At 46.1% G+C, this 22760-nt stretch overlaps 2 protein-coding genes across 2 annotated transcripts in view; both read right to left on the bottom strand.

Annotated features, from left to right (window-relative positions):
* Positions 1 to 7791: 7791 nt before the first annotated feature.
* On the bottom strand, positions 7792 to 12400 carry ndufa2 (NADH:ubiquinone oxidoreductase subunit A2). The gene is made up of 3 exons (XM_015961998.3): positions 12246 to 12400; positions 8056 to 8162; positions 7792 to 7965 (listed from the first exon to the last, which is right to left on the bottom strand). The coding sequence occupies exons 1-3, from the start codon at positions 12347 to 12349 to the stop codon at positions 7874 to 7876; spliced, it is 303 nt and encodes a 100-aa protein (XP_015817484.3). The 5' UTR covers positions 12350 to 12400; the 3' UTR covers positions 7792 to 7873.
* Positions 12401 to 13765: 1365 nt separating this feature from the next.
* LOC107387186 (A disintegrin and metalloproteinase with thrombospondin motifs 2) overlaps positions 13766 to 22760 on the bottom strand; it is a 44614-nt gene continuing 35619 nt past the window's right edge. The window contains exons 15-25 of the mRNA XM_054731010.2: positions 22004 to 22137; positions 21648 to 21771; positions 17405 to 17485; positions 17173 to 17336; positions 16939 to 17098; positions 16736 to 16868; positions 16342 to 16552; positions 15603 to 15732; positions 15462 to 15536; positions 15136 to 15319; positions 13766 to 14506 (exon numbers count right to left, since the gene is read on the bottom strand). Of these exons, the coding sequence (XP_054586985.2) occupies positions 13960 to 14506; positions 15136 to 15319; positions 15462 to 15536; positions 15603 to 15732; positions 16342 to 16552; positions 16736 to 16868; positions 16939 to 17098; positions 17173 to 17336; positions 17405 to 17485; positions 21648 to 21771; positions 22004 to 22137 (1943 nt within the window). The 3' untranslated portion in view covers positions 13766 to 13959. The remainder of the gene's footprint in view (positions 14507 to 15135; positions 15320 to 15461; positions 15537 to 15602; positions 15733 to 16341; positions 16553 to 16735; positions 16869 to 16938; positions 17099 to 17172; positions 17337 to 17404; positions 17486 to 21647; positions 21772 to 22003; positions 22138 to 22760) is intronic.

A 22760-nucleotide genomic window follows, 5' to 3' on the forward strand; every position in this document is an offset into this window, starting at 1 on the left:
GACGTCACTTCCTGTATTCACGTCAGACCATAGATACGTACATAAACACTAGCGCTGTTTAAACGTTTTTATATAAACTCTTCTGATTTTTCCCGCCGGTGCAAATCGACCACAGTATTCCGTAGTATTCATAACGCTGCAAAGCAGCAAGAGGTAGGAAACTGCGCCAGAATGACTAAAAACAGCGCACATTTCTGCTGATTCACACAGACGATGGAAGGAAGCAAAACAGGGTTTTCTTTAGTGATGCCACACAGTGGTGTAGTCTACGTGATACGCTGCCTTTGATCTGCTCAGAAGTAACTGATGAGGTGAAAAGGTAAGAATCCAGGCAGCAGATTTTCTGGAGAGTTTAGAGGAGATGCAGGAAGATGAGAGACAGACAGGACAGGAAAATAGTTAAATAAAAACAAGAAAACAAAACAAAGTGTTGAAAAGTAAAATGTAGGCAGATTTATCTCCACTACACGTTTTTACCAGTAAAAAACAATAAGTTATACACATGTAATAATTATGCATCTGATACAGCTCAGATCACCTTCAAGACTCAGTCACACACCCAGGGCCGTTTCAAGACATTTTGGGGGCCAAGGCAAAATGCCCCCCCCATAACTGGGCTCCCCAGAAGCCTCTGTGTAATTCATACCCTCTCCAGTAGTGTTAGTTATACAGTGTTTATAAAAGCTCCTCAGACATTACTGACATGTTCTAATATTATCAGATGAAAAACTAAATTATCAGACATGCTGTCTCATCTGCTTCTTTTATAAACTTGCTAAAAGTAACACAACTATTTGAAAGCCACTATTTGTGGATTCTCTGAAAGTTTCCATGGAGTGTGTGACAACTTATTTTTTCATTGATCCTATCGTCTAATCTCACAGCTGAAATGAGCACCCTTAATAATCTGTGCACAGGAAGCTTACCGATGGTGTAGTAAAACAAAATGTATAGTAATTTATTATTAATAAAACATTGTTGCAGCACTAAAGCAGAAAAATTAGATTTTGCAATAAATATGCAAAATATTTACATATGAATTGTTTTAGAGCCCTTTTATTGGCAGAATCTGATATTAATTTAGTTCTTACAAAAAAATGGGTCCCAACGTAATATTTGTGGCGTTGCCATAGTGTGACGTCATAGGCACAGATCCCCTGTCCTCTTGTTTGGAAATGGAAATATGGTCACCCTATATTAAACAAACTGTCCACCCGGGCTTTTACGCTGAGACGCTTCGCTGCCTATGACTCTGAACGTCAGTTGAGAGTCAGTCTCATGCAGACTGACCAATGAAGAGAGGACCTCAAGTTAAGACCCTCTCCTCATTGGTCAGTCCACACGAGGTGGGTCAAAGGTTACCCTGAGAGGGTTACGTGACATCAGGTATTCAAGTATTGAGTATATTTACTGCATATTACAGTAAAATATTCTGTATGTGACCATATTATGGTGATCCTTGGGTCGTGATGATGGGGCCCTTGAATATTATTGCCCAGGGTACAACAAAGTGTTAATCTGGCCCTGCCTACCGGGCATTCATTAGTAGCTGAGTGAGAGAGGCTGAGAGGGAGAGAAACTCAGAGAAGCTTTAGAGCTTTTTTACTGCTGGAGAAAAAACGTAGCAAGTCATCATCTTCCTAAATGCAGTTATTCTCTTCTGAATCAGCACTTAGAAATACTTAAATGCAACAAAGGGAAATATCCTTTTATTCAGCCTGTTCATGCGGCTTGGATCAACAAATAAGTCTGAACAGTGTTAAAGGTTGTTCATCTAAAAATAAACCTTGAAGAGTTTGAAGATTTTTTTGTTTTAATAAGTTCATCTTAAAACATCTTTCTCAAGTAAAATAAAGTTTCCTCTGTGAGGTCAGATAGGCCCATCTGTGCTGTTTTGTAACAGAAATGAACAAATGAATCATATTTGTCCACCCAAATACTTGATAAATATCACAAAAACAGGAAGGACAGAAACACCGTCAAGGTAAAGTAAGAAATTTTATTTTTAAAATAAGCGGCTGTTTGTGATGAATCATGAGTTAACTATGGACATGATTTATATCATTATTAAATAGCCTATGTGGCCTATAGGCTATGCAACTGAGATTTAATATGAAAAATTAGACAAACCTATTTTCTAATTAGGTATTTGCTTTATGTTGATATATAGTTCATAAACATTTACGAGCCAAGAGGAACATCAGCTGCTGATGGTATGATTTGAAGAAAAAAGTTCATTATACTAACCTCCTCCCTTCATATTCAGAATTTTCTAGTTGTGTATAAAATGTGTATATTGTGCCTCTCTAGTTCTTAATAAAGGTTAAATAGTTTTGAATTTGGTCATGTCACATGCCAGTGATTGTGTTGTTTTTTCTGTGTGTGTGTGTGTGTGTGGGGGGGGGGAGGGGCACCACGAAGACTTTGTGCTTAGGGCACCAAAATAGCTAGCAACGGCCCTGGGAGTGGGCCTCGTTTAAGATGCAATCATCAGGCTCCGATGAGAACAGAGTCACAGCACTGTCGTCACTCCGGAACAAGATTCAGCGGCATGAGAATTCCATGAAAAAGCTCAGAAACTTACACAAAAGTGTGGACAGGATTTGCTTGTAAACTTGGTGAGAGCTGCATCAGACAGTGTGCTGGCCGAGACGGATGCTGTGCTCAGGACAGCGTATTACACTGCAAAGATAAATACACCTTTTACTGACATGACGATCTCGTTGAACTTCAGGAGAGAAATGGTGTTTACCTGGGCACTAGTCTACACTCCAGGTATAGTTGCACTAAAATTGTGGAACATGTTGCTAAAGAAATGCAGCCAAAAACAGTGAACAGCATTGTGACTTCCTCAAGCAAACTATCTGTTCTCACTGATGAGGCTACATCTGCCAGTCACAAGTCAGCTGTGATTGTCAGTGTCAAAGCCTCAATTGATGGAGAAACTCCTGAATTTGTATTCCTGGAGCTGGTTGAGTTAGAGAGCCAAACAGCAGGAAGTATAGAGAAAGCTTTACTAGCTTGTTTGGAAACTGCAGGGTTCAGTGGAGGGTGGCTGCAAGAAAACTAGATTGCATTTGTTTCTGAGGGAGCTGGTGTTATGTTGGGCAGGAACTCAGGTGTGGCAACCAGGCTGACCTCTTCACATGGCACTGTATGAACCATCGACTGGAGCTTGCTGTATCAGCTGCAGTAGATGAGGAGGTCGCATCAGTAAATCATTTTAAAGCATTCATGGACGAGATTCATAATCTGTACAGCCAGTCCAGTAAAAACTCCAGAGAACTTCTGGAAGCTGCACAAGAAGTTGGCTCACACGTTCAACAAATTGGCAGATTTTTGAACACACGATGGGTTGCAAGCGGCTTTCGCACTGTAAAAGCAGTCTGGAGGTCCTATGGTGCGCTCAACAAACACTTAGAAAATGCTGCTGTGGACCAAACTAGGAGCGCAAAAGAGAGAAAGCATAGAATTTCTTTCTGACCTAGGACTAATGTATGATGCACTTTCTGAACTGTCAAACCTGTCCCAGCAGCTCCAAGCACAGAGCCCTGCACGGGCCTAAAATCTGAGCCCGTGTCCGGCCCAGCCCAAGGGCCTAGGGCTTCAGTGCAGGGCTCCACAGTCTATCACGCTTTTAAAAGCAGAATAACTACTAAAACGCACCATTCCTAATCTGAGGTCCTTTAAAGACTCTCCAGGGGAAAAGTCAGTGGAAGCCAGTGAAGCAAAGGCTTCAGCACACTTTGGGTCTGTTCCCTTGGAGTCAAATCCAAAATTAAAACCGACAGTTGCAAATCAGTTTCTGCAAAGCTTGATCAGTAATATGAAGAAGCGACTCTCATTTCAAGGGGAAATCCTACGTGATCTGAGCATTCTCGATAAAAGCAGTTGGCCATCTAAACCTAGTATCAGACATGGTGAGACAGAAGTAGAGAGACTTTGTAAGAGATGTCATCCGTGTGAAAACCAGGCTGTTAATGGCATGAGAGGACCAAAGCAGGGAGCCAGAAAACCTTCAACCACTGATCATTTGCATGAAAACTATTCCATGTATACAGCTGAATGTGAAATATGCTTTAACCTAATGAACAATGTTTGCACTGATAAAATGTCTTCTCTGTTACTGTCAAACGTAAGTAATCTCATGATGATGTATATAAACGGGCCTCCTGTTAATCTTTTTGAGCCTGGGAAGTGTGTGATAACATGGTTAATAAAACACCCCTCTGCAACACAGACTAGAAGACAGATGAAACGAAGGAGCTTGAGAACAAACATTTTACACGTACATTTGCTTCAATCTGCTTTGAATCATTTGTACTTCTGTACTTCTTAATATTTGAATGTGTTTTGCTTGTATGCAGTTACCTACTGTCCATGTCAGTACAAATTCAACAGCTCTGCAATGTCTGTTGTACAAATTGAATTTAAATACAAGCATTAGAGAATTTTTGCTAAGTTAAATATGCAAATAAATAAATACAATTCTCGATAAGTGCATGTGTGTGCTCTGTCTTCTCCATCCCCAGTGAGTCATGGCGGATGGCTGCTTATACTGGGCCAGGATCCTCTGGAGGTTTCTTCCAGTTAAAAGGGAGTTTTCCTCTTTACTGTCGCTGCATGCTTGCTTAGTATGAGGATTATTGTGAAGACTCTGACACTAGTCAGTGACTCGATGCAACCTGCTGGGTTCCTTATACAGGAAACTTGTTACTGATTGGATTAAATAACAGTTCTGAATTGGAATGTTTATTTGTGAAGCGCCTTGAGACGACGCTTGTGATTTGGCGCTATATAAACTGAATTGAATACATTGCACTAACCAGTTGTCTCTAAGCACAGTATACCCACTACAAAAATTCAGATTACACCACTGATGCCACACTATTAGTTCATGTAAGGGAAAGCACACCAGATCAGTTTATTCAGTAGACATGCTGGCAATTTATTTAGCCCACAGTGGATAGAAGAAAGTAAAAGGAGTAACACGCACCGACTCACTCTCAGCTCTCTGTCCTCTGGCATATGGACATTTCTGAGTGTTTGTTCAGGCAACAACAGATGGACTTAGAAAGATTCCTCTGGGTGCCAGCACGTAGAGGGATGGAGGGCAGCGAGTTGGCGGACCAGAGATCCTCCATCGACGTACCAAAACCGTCGTTAAAACACGAATCCTAGAGGAACAACAAATTCAGCGGGATGCAGAAGAGAAGGGATGACATCTTTTTCAAACCCAGTAATGAAAGAAAGAAAACGATCTTTTCTACAGCGCCTCTCAAGATAAAAGTCAGGAGACTTTTCACAAAAACAAAAAAGTTAAAATATAAAAAAGATTAAAAAATGTTTAAAATAAGCAAAAGTAGACAACTGTGTTTAAAAATGCAAAGAAAAAGAGAGAGTGAAGAGGAAAGAGGGACCAGTAAACCCTGGGGAAGGCGGAATAAGTAGAAAGTAGAAGAAGTAGGGAAATGCAACATTGTGAATATGAGAAGCACAGATCCAAAAATAATATCACGGCTAAGGCTGGGCCGTACTGGACTCAGCACACTACTGGGCCATTCCCATCTGTACCGGGCCGGGTAGCCCCAGTCGGCCCCGGTCTGGCCCGGTTGATTCCACACATCCTTGCCTTAAGCCCATGTGGGCTGATTCTAGCCACCAATCAGAGGCTTGCTCTAATGGAAGGTGTGAATTTGCTGTCAGCAGTGGGTGTGTTGGCCCTGGTGGGCCTGAAGCAGACCCCCTCGAGAAGAGGGCTGAGAATGAGCCTTGGTTGGCCCGGAAAAATACCAGGCCACCCAGATATGTAAACAACCTACGCTACCCGGCCCGGGCCGACCCGGTACAGATGGGAATGGCCCATAATAAATGTAACCGGGAAACATCCAACAGGTTTTGTGGTTGTGGAACAGAAATGGAGACAGCTGAACTTGTCAGTTGCTATTATAGTAAACATACAGAGAGCCTAAACTAAACCAAAGACGAATTAAAAAGCAACGAAGGTGGATCTGTGAGGATGAAGAATCTGCTAAGTGGAGAAGAAAATAAATCTGAGTTAGTGACAGAATTCCTAAAACACAGCGGTCTGATTGAATTTAGTTTTCTCACCTCCCACTTACACTTTGACCCACACAGTAATGGTGGAAATGCAAATACAAGCTAAATGCCAAAACAACAAATAAACAACAGAAGAAGCCAATGGAGTGCGACATAGATATGATCAATATATACTTACACTCCCCTAAAGGATTATTAGGAACACCACACTAATACGGTGTTTGACCCCCTTTCACCTTCAGAACTGCCTTAATTCTACGTGGCGATGACTCAACAAGGTGCTGAAAGCATTCTTTAGGAATGTTCGCCCACATTGATTGGACAGTAAAGACGTGTGGGATGCACATCCAGGGCACGAAGCTGCCGTTCCACCACGTCCCAAAGATGCTGGAAGCAGCCATCAGAGGATGGGTACATGGTGGTCATGAAGGGATGGACACGGTCAGAAACAATGCTCAGGTAGCCCGTGGCATTTAAACCATGCCCAGTTGGCACTAAGGGGCCTAAAGTGTGCCAAGAAAACATCCCCCGCACCATGACACCACCACCACCAGCCTGCACAGTGGTAACAAGGCATGATGGATCCATGTTCTCATTCTGTCTACGCCAAATTCTGACTCTACCATCTGAATGTCTCAACAGAAATGGAGACTCGTCAGACCAGGAAACATTTTTCCAGTCTTCAAATGTCCAGTTTAGGTGAGCTGGTGCAAGCTGTAGCCTCTTTTTCCTATTTGTGGTGGAGATGAGTGGTACCCGGTGGGGTCTTCTGCTGCTGTAGCCCATCCGCCTCAAGGTTGTGCGTATTGAAGCTTCACAAATGCTTTGCTGCATTCCTCGGTTGTAACGAGTGGTTATTTCAGTCAAAGTTGCTCTTCTGTCAGCTTGAATCAGTCGGCCCATTCTGCTCTGACCTCTAGCATCAACAAGGCATTTTGGCCCACAGGACTGCCGCATACTGGAAGTTTTCCCCTTTGGTTCAGGGTGCGTCTCACTCTGTACAAGTCACCGACCCTGGGTCCAGCAAAACAGCCCCAGATCATCCCACTTCCTCCTCCATGTTTGACAGTTGATGCCACACACCGTGGAACCATCCTTTCACCTACTCGATGGCGGACAAAGATCCTGCGTGACGAACCGAAGATTTTAAATTTGGATTCATCAGTCCATAATGCCTTCTTTAGTAATCCAATGGCGGTGTTTCACGGCCCAGGCAAGCCTCTTTCTCTTATTCTGACATCTTAGCGGTGGCTATAATTCAGAAATTAACATTATTTTTCAGTTTTGTACCTTTTTGTAAACCTCTGGCAGTTCACCACTTAACTTTGTACCATTTCAAGCTATTCATTGGACTTGAATGACTTAAAGTGCAATAAATAACTGGAAACACAGGGGCGTTGACCGGTAGTGTGTTTATATAGATAGATACACACATCAGTATCATTTTTGCTTTCTTCCTGTTCTACAGGATTTGTTAAGAGATGTTGCAAGGTTCTTCTGAGGTAAAGCCGAGATGTTGCAAGGTTCTTCTGAGGTAAAACCCACATAAACAGAACAGATACAATATGTGCACCCCAACAAATAAGACAATCCACACCCACACCACATCCGTCAGCCACAGGTTTATTGTTGTATGTCACCACTGCGGCTTTCTGGATAAGGACATAATCATCATTTCACCCAGACCCACCCAGTGGCCCACCAAACCAGTCCAAACCAGTAGAACCAGGAGGCAGTCTAAATCTTTATTCGTATTAACACATTTACAAAACAAAGTCATGAATTCTCAGGTGAGTGGATCCAACCAGCACCTTTAAGGTTTGGACTCAGCCAAACTCTGCAGAGCCTTGGCGACCTGATCAGCGGACATGTTGTCCAATAAGACACTCGTCTCTTTGCCCAAACCTGAACAAACAAACAAACAAACAGCCGGTCAACACCTGGAAACAAGGCAGGGAAAAGTCATCTTCCATTATGCCAAGCCACGAATCTCACCATATCGGACCCAGAGCCGGGCCTGGACTCCAGAACACTCCCGGATAAGTATAGGGAAGTCCAAGTTGGCCTTCTTCAGGGTCACGTAGTTCTGCTCCACAAAGTCCCTGAAACACAGAGGACACATCCACATTAGTTGTTTTCCCACTCAAGAGTTTTCCCAGGATGCTCTGCTGCTCAGAGGACCTGAACTCTGGCGTTCTACTGTTCGACCACTGGCTAGCATACGAAAGAGGCACGGCCCCCCACACGAACCCACCAGCTTACAGCAGAGCTTAGGTGTTCGCCTGGGCGCGCCAGCTGCTGTGTTCACTGCTGTAAGGTAAGCAGCACAGACATAAAACAATATAAAATAAAACTCATAATAAAATGTTTCATGTACATGACATTATAGTAAAATATAAATGTAAAGACTTATATCTGAAAGACCCGATAGGGACTGTAAAATTAACCCGTTAACTCATTCACTGCCAGCCGTGTCCTGATCAGAAAGCGTCTGGCTGCCAGCGTTTTTGAGCATTTTTACTGTTTTTTTGAAGAGCCTCAGAATATTGCGCTCTATGAAGATGCCAACACCAAAATGACCAAAACAAAGAGTAGACTCACTTCTTCCATCAGGAAGAATCAGCGTGTTTCTAGCATTATCCATTCTTTCATACTCCAAATTGTGAGCTGCAACTTTTCCAGTTGGCGCCAGTGTTGCCAACTGTTTTAGACTGAAAGTAGCTGAAGTTCCCCCAAAAGTTGGAAAAAAGTCATTAGGAACAGCGACAAAGTTGCTGAGTTGGCAACACTGGTTGGCGCCTCGCTTTTCTTTCACAGCAGCGACCCAAAACGACCTCCTAATTCATGGATTTTCTGCTTCCTGATCACATGACGTGTGACATGTGTGGATGAAGAGCAGCTTTAGAGCCGTGATGGTAATTCTCACGGTGCGGGAACTCGTTGCGACACACATCAGTAAAAAAAAAAGAAGCCATCAACGACTTTAGCGGCGAGCACGCGGTTGGATTTAAAATGACAACTTCTGTCGTCAACGGCAGTAAACAAGTTAAGCGCCAAAGACCCAACGTTGCGTCTAATGAGCCACAGCTGCAAATATGATCCCTCATGAGGTTAGGACGTTACACTAGAAGAGCAACACTTTTGGGTGTTTCTACTGAAATTTTGAGTTTTAGAGCCCCCCCACCACACCACCGTCGAGGATCCCTACCACGTTGAGGAGACGAGCGAACACACAGGGTGAATATTATTATATATAACATATAAAGAAACTTTATAAACTGTTCATGCCAGGCCTTGCTTGGTTCCCCGCTAGGCCGAGTGTCCACCCCCACCCCTTAAGTTCACCTTAAGTTTACTTATTTTTTCTTAGTTTGTCTTTGCTTTTCAAGTCCAAAGAAATATGCTGAACTCTTTTCAATCCATCTAGCTCTTGATCGAACAATAATCAATAATATGCGTTTTTGTGCATAAGGATAGTATCGTGTCACTATAAATAGGTTGGGAATTTCTATGAGGCGTTCGGTCTAACCACGAATCTGGGGCTATATTATGGTCCCCTCCCAATATCACGTTCTCTGTGTTATACGTTACTTTCCATTCATTTATTCTTTGGCTTAGTTCTGAATAGAACTTTTCATTAATTTCTTGGTTGTTATATCCATACACACACGTCTAAATATAACGTTTATCATTCCACTCCACTAACACCATTAACCAGTGGCCTTCAATGTCTCCTTTGTGATCAATTATGTTGCCTGAAAATCTATTGAATAAAATCATGACTCCTGCTGAGTGTGATGTTCTGTGTGAAAAGTAGGCATAACCCCCCCCCCCATTGCGTTTTTCTAAATGTTTCAACAGTTGCAACAGAATGAGTCTCTTGTAAAAAGAAACATTGTGATTTTTGATCCTTACAAAATAAAATAATTGCTTTTCTCTTTGTGCTGTTTTTCAAACCCCGACATTTAAGGATATAAAAGAAATTATGGTTGTTCTAAACGTGCTTAACTGTGTTTTTTCTTCTTAGCAAGAATGAACATGTTGTCCTTAATAACATCATTACAAAAATGTCAAATAAACGTAAGAACCGCAGCAAACAACTGAACTGAACTAACCCTAACCCTTTTCACCAACAGGATTTGTTTAAGCCTAACTGCTTACATGAAAAATCTGAGTGTAGCCTTACATACACTTAAACATATAATATTGTGTTATTCACTTTTGCTCAGTATAAGCAAAGGAGACCTATGTTTTTGATTACTGAACTATACTTAGGGGTCAACTCTGCGTCCATCGATGAGTGCATAACCTTCTCTTAAGGAGGCTTTCTTCCCATTTCTCCTGGCTTCTTGCACCTTGAGCCAAAGCTTAGCACGAGCCTCACAATCCTCTTTTGAGAAGTCCTCCTTAAACTTGATGTTCATCTCACTGCACACTCTTGCCTCTCTGGATCTCCTCCAAACTTCATCACTAACAGTTCGCAAGGCAAACTGGATGATTATAGTTCTGGGCATCTTGTTGGTGGCGGCATCGTTTTTCTTCCCAAGCGATGGGCTGTGTCTACGGAGTCCTGTAGTTTTCCACCGACACCGGGATTACTCTAGTGAGGATGCCGACACAGTTCCTCTCGTATCCTCTTTGTCTTTCTCAGGGAGGCCCATCAGTCGAAGATCCCATCTTCTCTTGTACCGGGCTTGCTCCGAGCACAGCTGCTTCAGTGACGCGTTTTCTTTTTTCACCAGCACCATTTCTTCCTTCATTTAGCACATTTCTTCTTTAGTCTCTCTCACTGCTTGTGTGTTAGCTTCTATTCTACTTTCAAATGCTTTCAGTCTCTCATCTTGTTCATCAAATCTCTTTATCAGTAGTTGAATCGCATTTAGAATGTTTTCGTTGGTAATCTCACCTTGCTCGCTCGACTCATCTTGCTTCTTTTGTTTCAACTTTTTGTGGTTTGGGCAGGGGGTGGTGAGTGAATATGAAGCAATTTCCTGTTTTCTTCTTCCATTGCCTCTATTTCTTCTTCTTCTTCACATGCTTCTTGCAAGGCCGTTAGGCTGTAGTCGTGGTCTGTTATCTTTTGAGCCTTAGCCGTTATGCTACCTTTAGCCATCTTGCTCATGTTGTCAAAGGGAAAAAGAAAAAACCAAAGAGTAACGGTGGTCAGCCTTGAGAAAAATAACGTTCCGTGGGGCTCAGTGGTTGTTTATGCAGTTCTTTTGATCTTCTTTTGCTTTTTTAAGGTTTAAACTCAAGGACAATTCCATTTTAAATTCCAGAGCCTGCAAAAGTGCTACCGCTCACTCCGCCATCTTAACTCCTCCCGAGGAAGAACATCCATGAATTAGGAGTATATATGTCGATGATTAGGAGGTTGTTTTGGGACGCTGCTGTGAAAAAAGCGAAGCGCGAACCGGAAAAGCTTCTGCAGCTCACAATTCGGATTATAAAGGAATGGATAGTGCTAGAAACACGCTGACTGCCCTTGATGTAGGAAGTGAGTCTACTCTTGATAGTTCTGGCATTGGCATCATCATAGAGCACAATATTCGGACTCTTCAAAAAACAGTAAAAACACTCAAAAACACTGGCAGTCAGATGCTTTCTGATCAGGAAACGGCTGGCAGTGAATAACTGAGACTCAGGCCTTTCCCCGGAGCTAGCGCTGAAGTCACGTGGCTCTGATGCTCATTAATTATTCAGAATTTTAACATTTAATTCCACTTAAACCCCTCAGAATCGTCATAAATGTAAACTAGATCTATTAAACCTAGAATGGGGTTTTGAACCAGGCTGTAAACAGTGAGGATTTGCTCACTTCTGCAGCCAGACCCTAGCGGATGAGGGTGGAACTGCAACTTTAGCTCCTTCCCTATGGGGACGTGCATCCACCGATGACGCTGTTTGTTTCCAGGAAATAGTCGGAGCCTTCGCTGACCGGCCCACATTGGTTCTACCCATCAGTTCTACCTGCTTAAATAAAACTTCCAGGAGTTCCGGTTAAAACTTCTGTTACCATTTCTAAGGGTTGCATGTTTAACATTTCCCCGCTGAAACATGCTGGCTAATAAACTACAACACTCTCGTTTCACAACAGCCTTTAGTCGCAGCTAGCCATTAGCCCGCTCCGTTTCCCGGTATAAATGGACAAATCTTCGCTTTGTCCCCCTACGAACGCCGCTCACCTGACTCCCTTGCTGGCCGCGGAGGTCTGGCAGAGGTGGAGGCGGACCTCTCTGAGGTTTCTACCCAAACTAGAACCCAGAGACCTGACCACGGACGCCGCCATTTTATCTTCCTCAGTCAAGGACGGTCGTGGGTTGTACCACGCATAGACATGAATACGTAGACGCCCCACTGGCGCTGGAGGGCATAACAGCCTCTCCGCCATATTGGATGGGTCTTTACACTCTCCAAACCCAACTTTCAAAGCACGTCTTTTTATATTCTTTCTGTGCTTTTCTTCCAGGGGCGTTACGGCTGGTTTCTGCTTCTTGTCTTGCTGCTCTTAAGTGTCTTTGACTTGTTTACTTCTCACACTCCTTCCTACGCTCTACTGTTCTTGAGGTGGCGTCCAGGTGCTCCTGTGTATGTTTCACTGTAGAATTGACCTGGGATTTCATAAATGACTCCACACTTGTGTCCTGCTGATACCTTGTCCTTTGGGTGTACTGGTCTGTTTCTAACTGTTGCGTGTGTTTATGTTGTTGCTATTATTTTTCTGTAATGCCTTTGATGTAAGGTAGTTATCACTGGTTTTGGTTCTTGTTTTTTTTAGTTTTTGTTGTTCTTTTCTTTCTGTTGTTGTTTGTTGTTTACCTTTGTTTATTGCCCATGCTAGGTATCCACATGTCTTTAACCCTTTGATGCATGATGAAATATTCAACCATGATTTTTTTTAACAATTTTTTTCATTCATCTTTAGCTGTGAATGAAACAAATTTCATATTTACATATTTTTGTAACATTTAATTTACAAATGATTTATTACATGTCCACCTCAGTGGACAGCGTGCATTCTGAACATGAAATATGTTGGCTTGACTTACTGAAGTCCAAATGGATGGGCTCAAATGCAATAAAGTCTTCAACAGCTGTGCTTAACAGTAAAAATAAATAAATAACAATTTTGAGTACCTGTCCACTGTAGTGACCATCATGCACCAAAGGGTTAAAGCGTTTTGTATATGTTGGTCCTCTGGTTTATGGTCTTGTTCTTCTGTTATCATGTTTGCTCGGTGGTCTAACGTTCTGATCACTGATATTTTATGTGCAGTACGTGTTCTGGTGTCCATAATAAATGTTGGTCTGTGCGTGTTGGTTTCCAGCACGGGCAGCAGCTGCACAAAAACGTGCGTAGTTGCTCACTCTGCACAGCGCCGTGCACAGGCGCCACCGGTCCCTCCGACCACCACCAGCAGGCAAGGTAGGTTAAGTGTCTTGCCCAAGGACACAACGACATTATTCTCTGATCTGAGCTGGGATCAAACCTGACAACCTTCATATTACTGAACAACTGGCTTTACCTCCTGAGCTGCTGCTGTACTTCAGAGAGCTGAATGTCTGCACTCGCAAGGAAGAGTGGACCAGAGCCAGAACCACGTGAGAGGCTGATGAGGTCAGACTGAGGGTTCCTCTAAAACTGGACTGCTGGTCAGTAAGCACCTGAAGGATTCACATGTGATCCATAAAAGCACACACTGGAAACTGGATGAGACTTTGCTTTATTCAGAAACAGAGTTAGTCAGTACAAAATCATGAATGTGAAAACAAGAACGGGCCCGGTGGTTTCAGAAGACCAGGCTGGTCTTTCCTTCAGCAGGAACAAATAGTTCCTCAGTCCCTTAGTGGGTTTGTTAGGAGTAGCAGAGAGTGAGGAGATACAGGAGACCATCCAGGTCAGTCCGACTGGCTCTGCTTCTCTCTCAGGAGCTGTTGAATCCGTTTGTTATGTGTCTGCTCGTGGAACGGCGGCCTTCGGGGCACAAAGTAGTTCTGCTGTTGTTTAGTGGACCTACTGTTCACTCCCACGATCTGGTACTGGACCTCCCCCACTGAGGAGGGGTGCTTCTTTGGGGGCGGGGCCAAAGTTGATAAAGACTCTGCCGTGTTATCAGGTGATGATGTAACGGTGTCTGGGATGGCAGATGTTCTTATTGTTGCTGGTGTTTGGTTCCCAGTTGCCATGGAAACAGCAACAAGGGGCATTCCGGAAGCCGACTTCTTAAACAAATGAGGTGGAGCCGTTTTTCTGGGTGGTGTTGTGGTGGGGGTGGGGGTGGGGGGGAGTGATGATGGATCCAGATATGATAAAAACTCGCCGTAGTCCTGGTATTCCACATAAACAAGGTCAGTGCTGCTCCTATCAGTGGGGGCGGGGGTGACGGTTGGGGGAAGGCTGATGATGACATCATTGATGGCATATCTGCTGTCCAATGAGCTGGAGCTAAAAACAAACAAACAAAAAGAGTGAAACTCTGGGGACTTCCTGTTAGAAGACACGGGTCATTAAGTCCACGGTGGACAAGGTCCCAGCAGAAGAAGATGGGACCTCACCAGGGTTTCTTCCTTCTCATTTGTCAGTAAAAAAATTTAGTTTTCTCATCGTTTATGATTTCTTTTCTATCATGTTTTTATTTTTATTCTGTGTTCTTGTGATGTTTATCATGACAGGCTCTGAGTAAATAATAATTTCTTCAGTTCGGATGCGGCTTGAAATGTTCTGACGGAGGTTCCTACAGCAGACGCAGCGCTGAACGAACACAGAAACGTTCATCTAACTCTGAGTAATCTTCTTGGGTGTGTTCTTGCTGTGTCGTATTTCTAACGCCAAGCTGTAGTTCTTTCTTACAACACAGAACAGTTTTGTTACCTGTGTTCCCGCTACGTTTCGTCTGAGACGAAACGTAGCAGGAACACAGGTAACAAAACTGTTCTGTGTTGTAAGAAAGAACTACAGCATGGAGTCTGAGTAATCTTAGTAAAGGATGGGAACATGGACCCGGGGAGGGGGGGGGGGGGTGTCAGATGTCACCAACATGGCTGCTGCCTCTGTCTTTCCATAGTGAGTCGTACCTGCTGGGGTCCGTCCCGGGAGCCCTGACGTCTGGACGGCTGACGTTGCTGAAGTCGTCCGAGCTGCTGAAGTTTCTCTCGCTGCAGGACTTGCAGCACATCTGTCTGTAGCCGGCGACGGAGCAGTATGGACTCAACACCTCCATCCGACAGAACACAGAGCGGTCACCTCGGCAACGCTGCTCTGCAGAAACAGAAGACCAGCTGATGATCTCTCTCAGCGTTTCCCGCGGCTGGCTGCAGAAGCGGCTCGTGGAGACAGGAAGAAGCAAACAGTGATCAGTTGTTGACTTTGTTTGGATATTTCAGCCAGCAGGTTTCCGTACTTGACAACGTGTGTGAAGCTGGGAACTTTGAGTTGGACCTGGACAACCACAGGGTGATGGCATTCTTCTGGTCACCTGCAGGAGGAGACAAACCTTCAGCAACAGCCTCCTTAGAAACACAGCAATGTAGTTGATGCTTACCACTGCAGGGCGGAGCCTGGCAGACACGCGTTCTAATTGGTTGAGGATCAGTGCAATTTCCAGTGGAACCCTCTGGATGTAAACACGCAACCTGACGCTCCTGAGTCCCGTTTCCACAGGAGGTAGAACACTGAACTCACAGAGGTGAAAGTCCGATCAGCAACAGATCTAAACGCCAACGTGAATCTGAGGCCCTGTCCATACGTAGCCGGGGATCTGCCAAAACGTAGATATTTTTCTACGTTTTGGGCTGTCATCCACACGAAAACGGATCTTTTTAAAAACTCCGGCCAAAGTGAAGATCTGCGTTTTCTCCGTTTTGGGTGTCTGCGTGTGGACAGACTAAACCGGAGTTTTAAGGTCCGCAACGTCACTTTCCGCGACAAAAAAATGCTGACATCACGTGTGCGACCTGTGTTTACACTAGCCGACAGCATGGATGCCCTCAGAGCTGCGCTCGCTTTATCAATTGTCCAAGCGCTTTTTGCTTGTTTGTTTTTGCAAGCGGAATTACTGCTCCTTGCGGAAGACCACAGACGAAGGACGAGGTTAAGAACGGGGGAAGTACTGCCACCTACAGGTCTGGCATGTCCTTAACAACGTATTTATCCGGGTACGTGTGGACAGTTTCTTTTTAAAACGAGGTGGTGTGGATGCAAGTTTTTGGAGGGGCAGATATTCGTTTTTAAAAAACCCGGCTACGTGTGGACTAGGCCTCAGACAGCAGGGAGACACTCACCGGGGCCCACGGCCCGGCCCTCCAGCCGGCAGGGCAGGGGAACCGGTTACATGTTTGTTTGGATTCTGGACGGTCTTCACCACAGAGCCTGCTGTTGACTGAGCGCTGCTGCTTTCCACTGCTGGACTCCTGCTGGCAGCTCACCCAGCGCCGCTGCCACCCAGTCTGACCACAGGAGGCGCTGCAGGCCTTCCAGCCTCCGCTCACCCAGCTGACAGCAGACAACAGTCAGATGTTTGGTTAAACCTGCTTCTTTCTGCTATGAGGAGCTGTATTCTTGGTACTGGGTGGATGTGATGGTTGCAGACAGCTAAGCTAGTCACCAGCATGCCACACTGAGACTGTTACCATGTTGACCTGCAGAGAGTTACCAGGGTAAACTGGAGTATGTTACCGTGGAGACTTGCACATCTCAGCATTGCATTTGCGGCTGATTGGTCGTGGCTTGTTTATGTTGGAGCAGTACATGGTCTCAACCATTTTCCCATCAGCTTTCCTCCTGCAGCCAAACCTGGTGTACTGAGTCCCTGACAACAGAGATCATTATCACAGGTTTACCATGGTAACCCTGGCAACCAGCTGATGGACGCCACCTACCTCCTCCACAGGGTTTGGAACAGTGTGACCATTTCCTCAGAGCCCAGTCATACAAAACGGAATCCTCCTCCAGCAGGTTGGACTCCAGTGAGGACTGGACTCCATCCTGGATGATGTATTTGTAGGAGACAGTCACCTTGGAATCGCCATGGGAGCGGACCTAAGCAATAGCGAGCAGATCTAGTTTACCTCTGTCAGACACAAAGACCTGTTTGTCTGGTGAAACTGACTGACCATGAGTAGGGCATCGTACTTCAGTGGCCCGCTGGTCTGGACCGACTCCTGCTCACCAGTCCTGTTGTATTTCCAGACCACACCCTTTTCAATCACCACTCTGGATTCAGGTAGCTCGTCCTCATCATTGAGGAAGAAATGATTGGTCTCCTTGTTCTTTATGGCTGTAATATAAAATCTGGTCAGTTTTCTGTTTTTAAATCCAGGTTTCCAGGTTCATCTGCAGCCTTACCCAGGATGTGAGGAGTCCCTTTGAACTCTTGGATAAGAAGATGTCTGGCTCCTTTAGGGATCTCCAAGATCTTCAGGTATCCTGAAAATGTACTCTATCATCAGTCAATCAGGTGTCAAAAACATCCAATTGAAAACAAACCATGTGAGAAGCAGGTCCTAATGGCTGACTCAGATCCTCATCTGTGCCCCAGACAAGCTGGTTCCCAAAGTCAGAGACTCTCTTGGTCAGCTTGCTTCCCACACCAAACTCTCCATCAGGAATCTTGGCGTGACCTTTGACCCAGCTCTGACCCTGGATTCTCATGTCAGTTCTCTTGTTGGCTCTTCCTTCTTCCATCTCAGGAACGTTGCTAAGCTGAGTCCCATTCTGTCCCGCTCTGAACTTGAGACAGTTCTCCACACCTTCATCTCCTCACGCTTAGACTACTGTAACTCTCTTTTCACGTGTCTGAGCAGAACCTCCCTGAACCGTCTACAGGTGGTTCAGAACGCCTGTGCTCGGCTTCTGACCAAGTCCTCCAAACACACCCACATCACCCCGCTTCTCCTCCAGCTTCACTGGCTGCCAGTCAACTTCAGGGTTCATTTCAAGATCCTGGTTCTGGTCTATAGGGCCTTACATGGACAAGCACCATTTTACATTGGTGATCTTCTTAGTCCCTACACCCCCAGCAGGTCCCTGAGGTCCAGTGATCAAAGCCTACTGGTTGTGCAATGCACCAGGTTAAAGGTCAAAGGTGACAGATCATTTGCTGCTGTGGCCCCCAGACTCTGGACCTCTCTCCCCCTGAGCCTGAGATCAGTGGACTCAGTGGTCTCCTTTAAAAAGCAGCTGAAGACTCACTTGTTCAAGCTGGCTTTTGTATGACCTTCTTCACCTCTCTCTCTTTATTCTGCTCTCCCCACCTATTCCACCTTCACCAGGATCCACTGATTTCCCTCTTTCCTGTTCACTCTCTCTCTTTCTTAACATGTTTTTAAAATCCCAATTGCCTATTTTTGCTCATTTTAAATATATTTTTAAACATTTTCTAAATGCTTTTTTATATTTTTACATTTTTTATTTTTGTGAAGCGCCTCGTGATTTTTATCTTGAGAGGCGCTATAGAAATTATACTTTCTTGTTCTTCTTGGAGAAAGTGCGTGGGGCTAGGGAGTATCCGAACGGGAGTCTGTTGTACTGATACTGAGTCCCGTTGACTGAGAAGCGCAGGAATTTCCGGTGCTTTGGAACAATCGGAACGTGGAAGTATGCGTACCTCAGGTCTATGGACGTAAACCAATCGCCTGGGCGCATGCATTCCAACACCAGCTTGATCGTGAGCATGAGGAAATGCTTCACTGCTATGAAGGTGTTGAACAGAGACAGATCGAGGATCGGTCTGAGCCACCATTTTTCTTCGGAACTAGGAAATAACGGGAGTAGAAATCTGTGTTCTTCTCCCCTGGCGGAACCTCGGAGATGGCCTCCTTCGACAGGAGTTCCCTCAACTCCGCCTTGAGGGTGGCAGCGTGAGAGGCTGACGTCAGTGTCGTCTCCACAATCCTTGAGAACGGGGGTGGGCGGGACTGAAACTGCAGCCTGTGGCCGCTGCGAATGATGTCCCGAATCCACTTGGTCATGTGGCACACGTGGCTCCAGTCGTGGGCGCGCTCCGACAGTGGATGCGTGCATGGCGCCTGGGCCTGCAACACGTCCAAAATCCACGTCCGGACCCCTACCGCCGGCGCTTGACCCGAAGGAATATCGGGAGCGACCCATGGGGGGCCGGCTGGGAAAGGGCCGGCCGCGGAGTTGTGACTCAGTCGACGTCGGTTCCCTCATAAACGGACAAGGTCGTTTGTGCGGTGCCGGCGAGCGCGGAGAGCGTTGCCGCGCATCAGGAGCATGCGGAGGAAACCCAGTGCGCGAGCGCGGGAAACGCTCTGAAGCCCGCGCAGACGGGCGGTGATCATAGATGACAGCCCGTTTTGGTGGTTGTAATGAATGCGGCAAATCGTCATTGTGCAGATTTGCAGCAGTCACAGCGGGGAGAAGGCGCCAGTTGGAGGCAGAGCGCACGTTCGCTGAGCTCTGTGAGCCGCTGTGTAACGACGAAGTCCTTATCGCTGGTTGGCCCCTGCTCTCGTGTCGAGATTGCAGTGCGGACGGGATTTGTAGCGACTCTACCCTAACCCGTAACAGGTGTGTGAGGAGAGAGGTTGTGCTTGGTGTGGGAAACATGTGTGAGAGAACAGCAGATGGTACGTTCGAACCGTCTGTACAAGGTTGCGACAGGATGGTGGTCTTTAAGTGATTTAAATGTTTTATTTCAAAACACAAATCGTCACAATCAAAAACACACACATTTCCCCCAAGAAGCCATTTCCTTGGGTTCTTCTTGCGACTGTCCTGAGGCTGCCAAGTCCAGGTAGGGGCAAGCGGTCTGGTTGGTCTGGGGCGCTGCGCCGGTGGCTGGCGAACCGGAGGTTCCGGGTCCGCCACCGGCGACTGACTCTGCGTTCATCTGGAGCTGGATCGGGAAGCGCGGCGTCTCTTTGCACCTCGGTGGTCTTTCCAGGTTCTGGCTGAGGTATGGTACGGTGCTGGTGACCGGGCCGGTGTTGGACCAGGCTGCGCACAGTGGCGGAGAGGTCAGCCGACCTCTGAGCCCTCTCGAAGGTGTCTCTGAAGTTGGACCCAAACAGCACGTCCAAACTGATTGGGCCCTTCAGCATCTCTTTGTGGAGCTGCTCCGGGATGGACGTAAGAGCTCCGTGCCACAGGAGCCGGTGGATGAGGGTCTGCCATGCGGAGATGCGAGCTGCACAGACCAGGTTGGCGGCACACAAGTTCAAAATGGCGTCTGCCGACTTGCAGATGAGGTCCTTGGGCTCCTCAGGCAGGTCACCCGTCTCCGCCGCCTTGGAGATGCCGTAGGCGAGTCGCGCCACGTTGTTTGAGGCCGCGCTGATCTGCGCAGCGCACTGGTGGGAACGGTCAGCAAACCGTGCCAGCTGCTGGTCGTTCCTGGAAGCGGGAACCGCTCGCCTGTTCATCATTTTAACCTTGGTTCTGAGCAGGGAAGCCAAGTCAGCCTCCAAGGGTGGGACCGTCGGGAAGCCATGCTCGGTGAGGTTCTCCAGCTTAGTGATAGACGTGTAGGAGGACACAGGAGCCCTGAGCTGGGTGGGCTCGGCCCTGGAGCCGTTCTAGTACTGCATGGCTGCCGGGAAATGCGGGAACACTGGGTCAGGGAAGCTAGTCGGTTTTGCGCCAAACCTGCCCGCCAAGTCGTCTGACTTAGCAGGGGCGGGAGCGGGAACCGTTAGTCCTTTGAAGCTCGCCGCTGCCGAGATGATGGCATGCCGCTCCTGGAGCAACGCTCGGATGGGAGGGAGCGGTGTGTGGGTGTCCTGGAGGTGTGGGTTCGGGTCCCGTTCGGGAGCCCGAAGGTCCGCAGCCTCCAAGGACAAGTGTGAGGATCCCGCGCAGCTAAGCTGCTCCGTGTCAGAGTACCTAGCTAGCGCAGGCCCAGCTGGTTCCAGACCGGTGTCAAAAAAGTCCATGGCTTCCTCGTGTGGGACGGTGTTGGGTGCTGCAAACCCGCCCTCAGAGCCCTCGGAGATGGCGGGGAAATAATCCATGCGCCGGAGTTTCTCGGCCGCCAGCAGAAGTGGCAGGCCGCCTGGGGTGTAAGGGCAAGGCCGGCGTGTCTAGGCCCGAGGCAGATGTCACATCTGGCATGGAGGTCGCCAGGCATCATGTGTGCCGCGTTGCAGGACTGGCACACAGATTGCTTCTCTCGTCATGGTTGTAGAGAGATAGTTGAAGATAGCTCAGTTGCAGTCAGGTCTAGTTGAAGAACTAAAAGGAGACGATCCTTGGTCCTCATACCTATTTATAGGACCAGGTCCCACCTGATAGGCGGGCATACATTAATGCTCTTCAGTCATTGGTCGTTGTCGGGGACTAACTCCCAATAGGCGAGGCTTAAAGGGCGGAGCCATACGAAATAGAACTACAAGATTCTCCAACAGAACCTGGTCCAAAGCACCAAATTACACCCTCAGGTGCAACTTCGTCTCACTATGCACCAAGTCCACCTTCTCTCTAGGTAAGAGACACGAACAGGCCAGACCATCCATTTAATTCATTTGAATCTCTCTGCTGAAGAAGAAGAGATGTTCTGGCCCAGCTAGTTCTGCTTGCTGACGGATTCACCCTGTCAGGTGTCAGCTAGTCAGCATTTTATGCTCACCTGGTTTCTTGGTGCTGCGGGTGAAGTTTCCCTTAATGATCCTGCAGGTGGAGTCGTCTCCTCCACAGACTCCACACCGGTCCTCCTGCTTGTCTGAGGCAATCTGACCATCACATCCCACATGCTACAAGGACACAGAGCAAAAATGCAAGCTCAAGTTACCATGGCAACAATGAAAAGATGAAAAACCTAGAGGGAAGAATCTATAGATGCTAACAGAAACAAAACCAAATATCATGAGAACCAGGGAGTTTCACAAGAACGGCTCTGGTTTGATTTAGTTTTTATTCCCTCATTAATTCAGAACCAACATTCCAGGGAACTAGAGTCAGGATGTGAGTCACGTTTGTAAAGACCTCACACTCTCCTCGGACGCACACACTGTGGGCATCTTCGTAAGAACACAGCGTCCCGTCATGCACCATTCTGTCCATGGACACTACGTCTCCCATTTCTTTAGACTGACAATAGAGGTGACAGCGCTCATCAGCTGGAAACATAAACAGGAAGACATCACTTAAGGTGGAATGTGTAAAGTGGAAATTTTAATGTGTAAAATGAAAACTAAATTCTTCTCAAACGAGGAAGGGTTAAAGGAGGAGTTAGATCCCTCCAAAAGTTTTCCTGCCTGAAATGTTTTTATTTAATTTTCTGTGGTAAGAATCACACATAAATCAGCAGAACATGCTAACTACACGTATGCCTAAGGAGAACATGCTAACTTTACATATGGATGAGGAGAACATACTAACTCTATGTATGCATGAGGAGAAGAGGCTAACTCCATGTATGCATGAGGCGAACATGCTAACTCCATGTATACATGAGGAGAACATGCTAACTCCATGTATACATGAGGAGAACATGCTAACTTTACAAATGCATGAGAACATGCTAACTGCATGTATGCATGAGGAGAACATGCTAACTCCATGTTTCCATAAGGAGAACATGCTAACTTCATATATGCATGAGGAGAACATGCTAACTACATGTATGCATGAGGAGAACATGCTAACTCCATGTATACATGAGGAGAACATGCTAACTTTACATATGCATGAGAACATGCTAACTACATGTATGCATGAGGAGAACATGCTAACTCCATGT

This window comes from Nothobranchius furzeri, chromosome 10, assembly GCF_043380555.1.
Source record: "Nothobranchius furzeri strain GRZ-AD chromosome 10, NfurGRZ-RIMD1, whole genome shotgun sequence".
NCBI classification, from domain to species: Eukaryota; Metazoa; Chordata; class Actinopteri; order Cyprinodontiformes; family Nothobranchiidae; genus Nothobranchius; species Nothobranchius furzeri.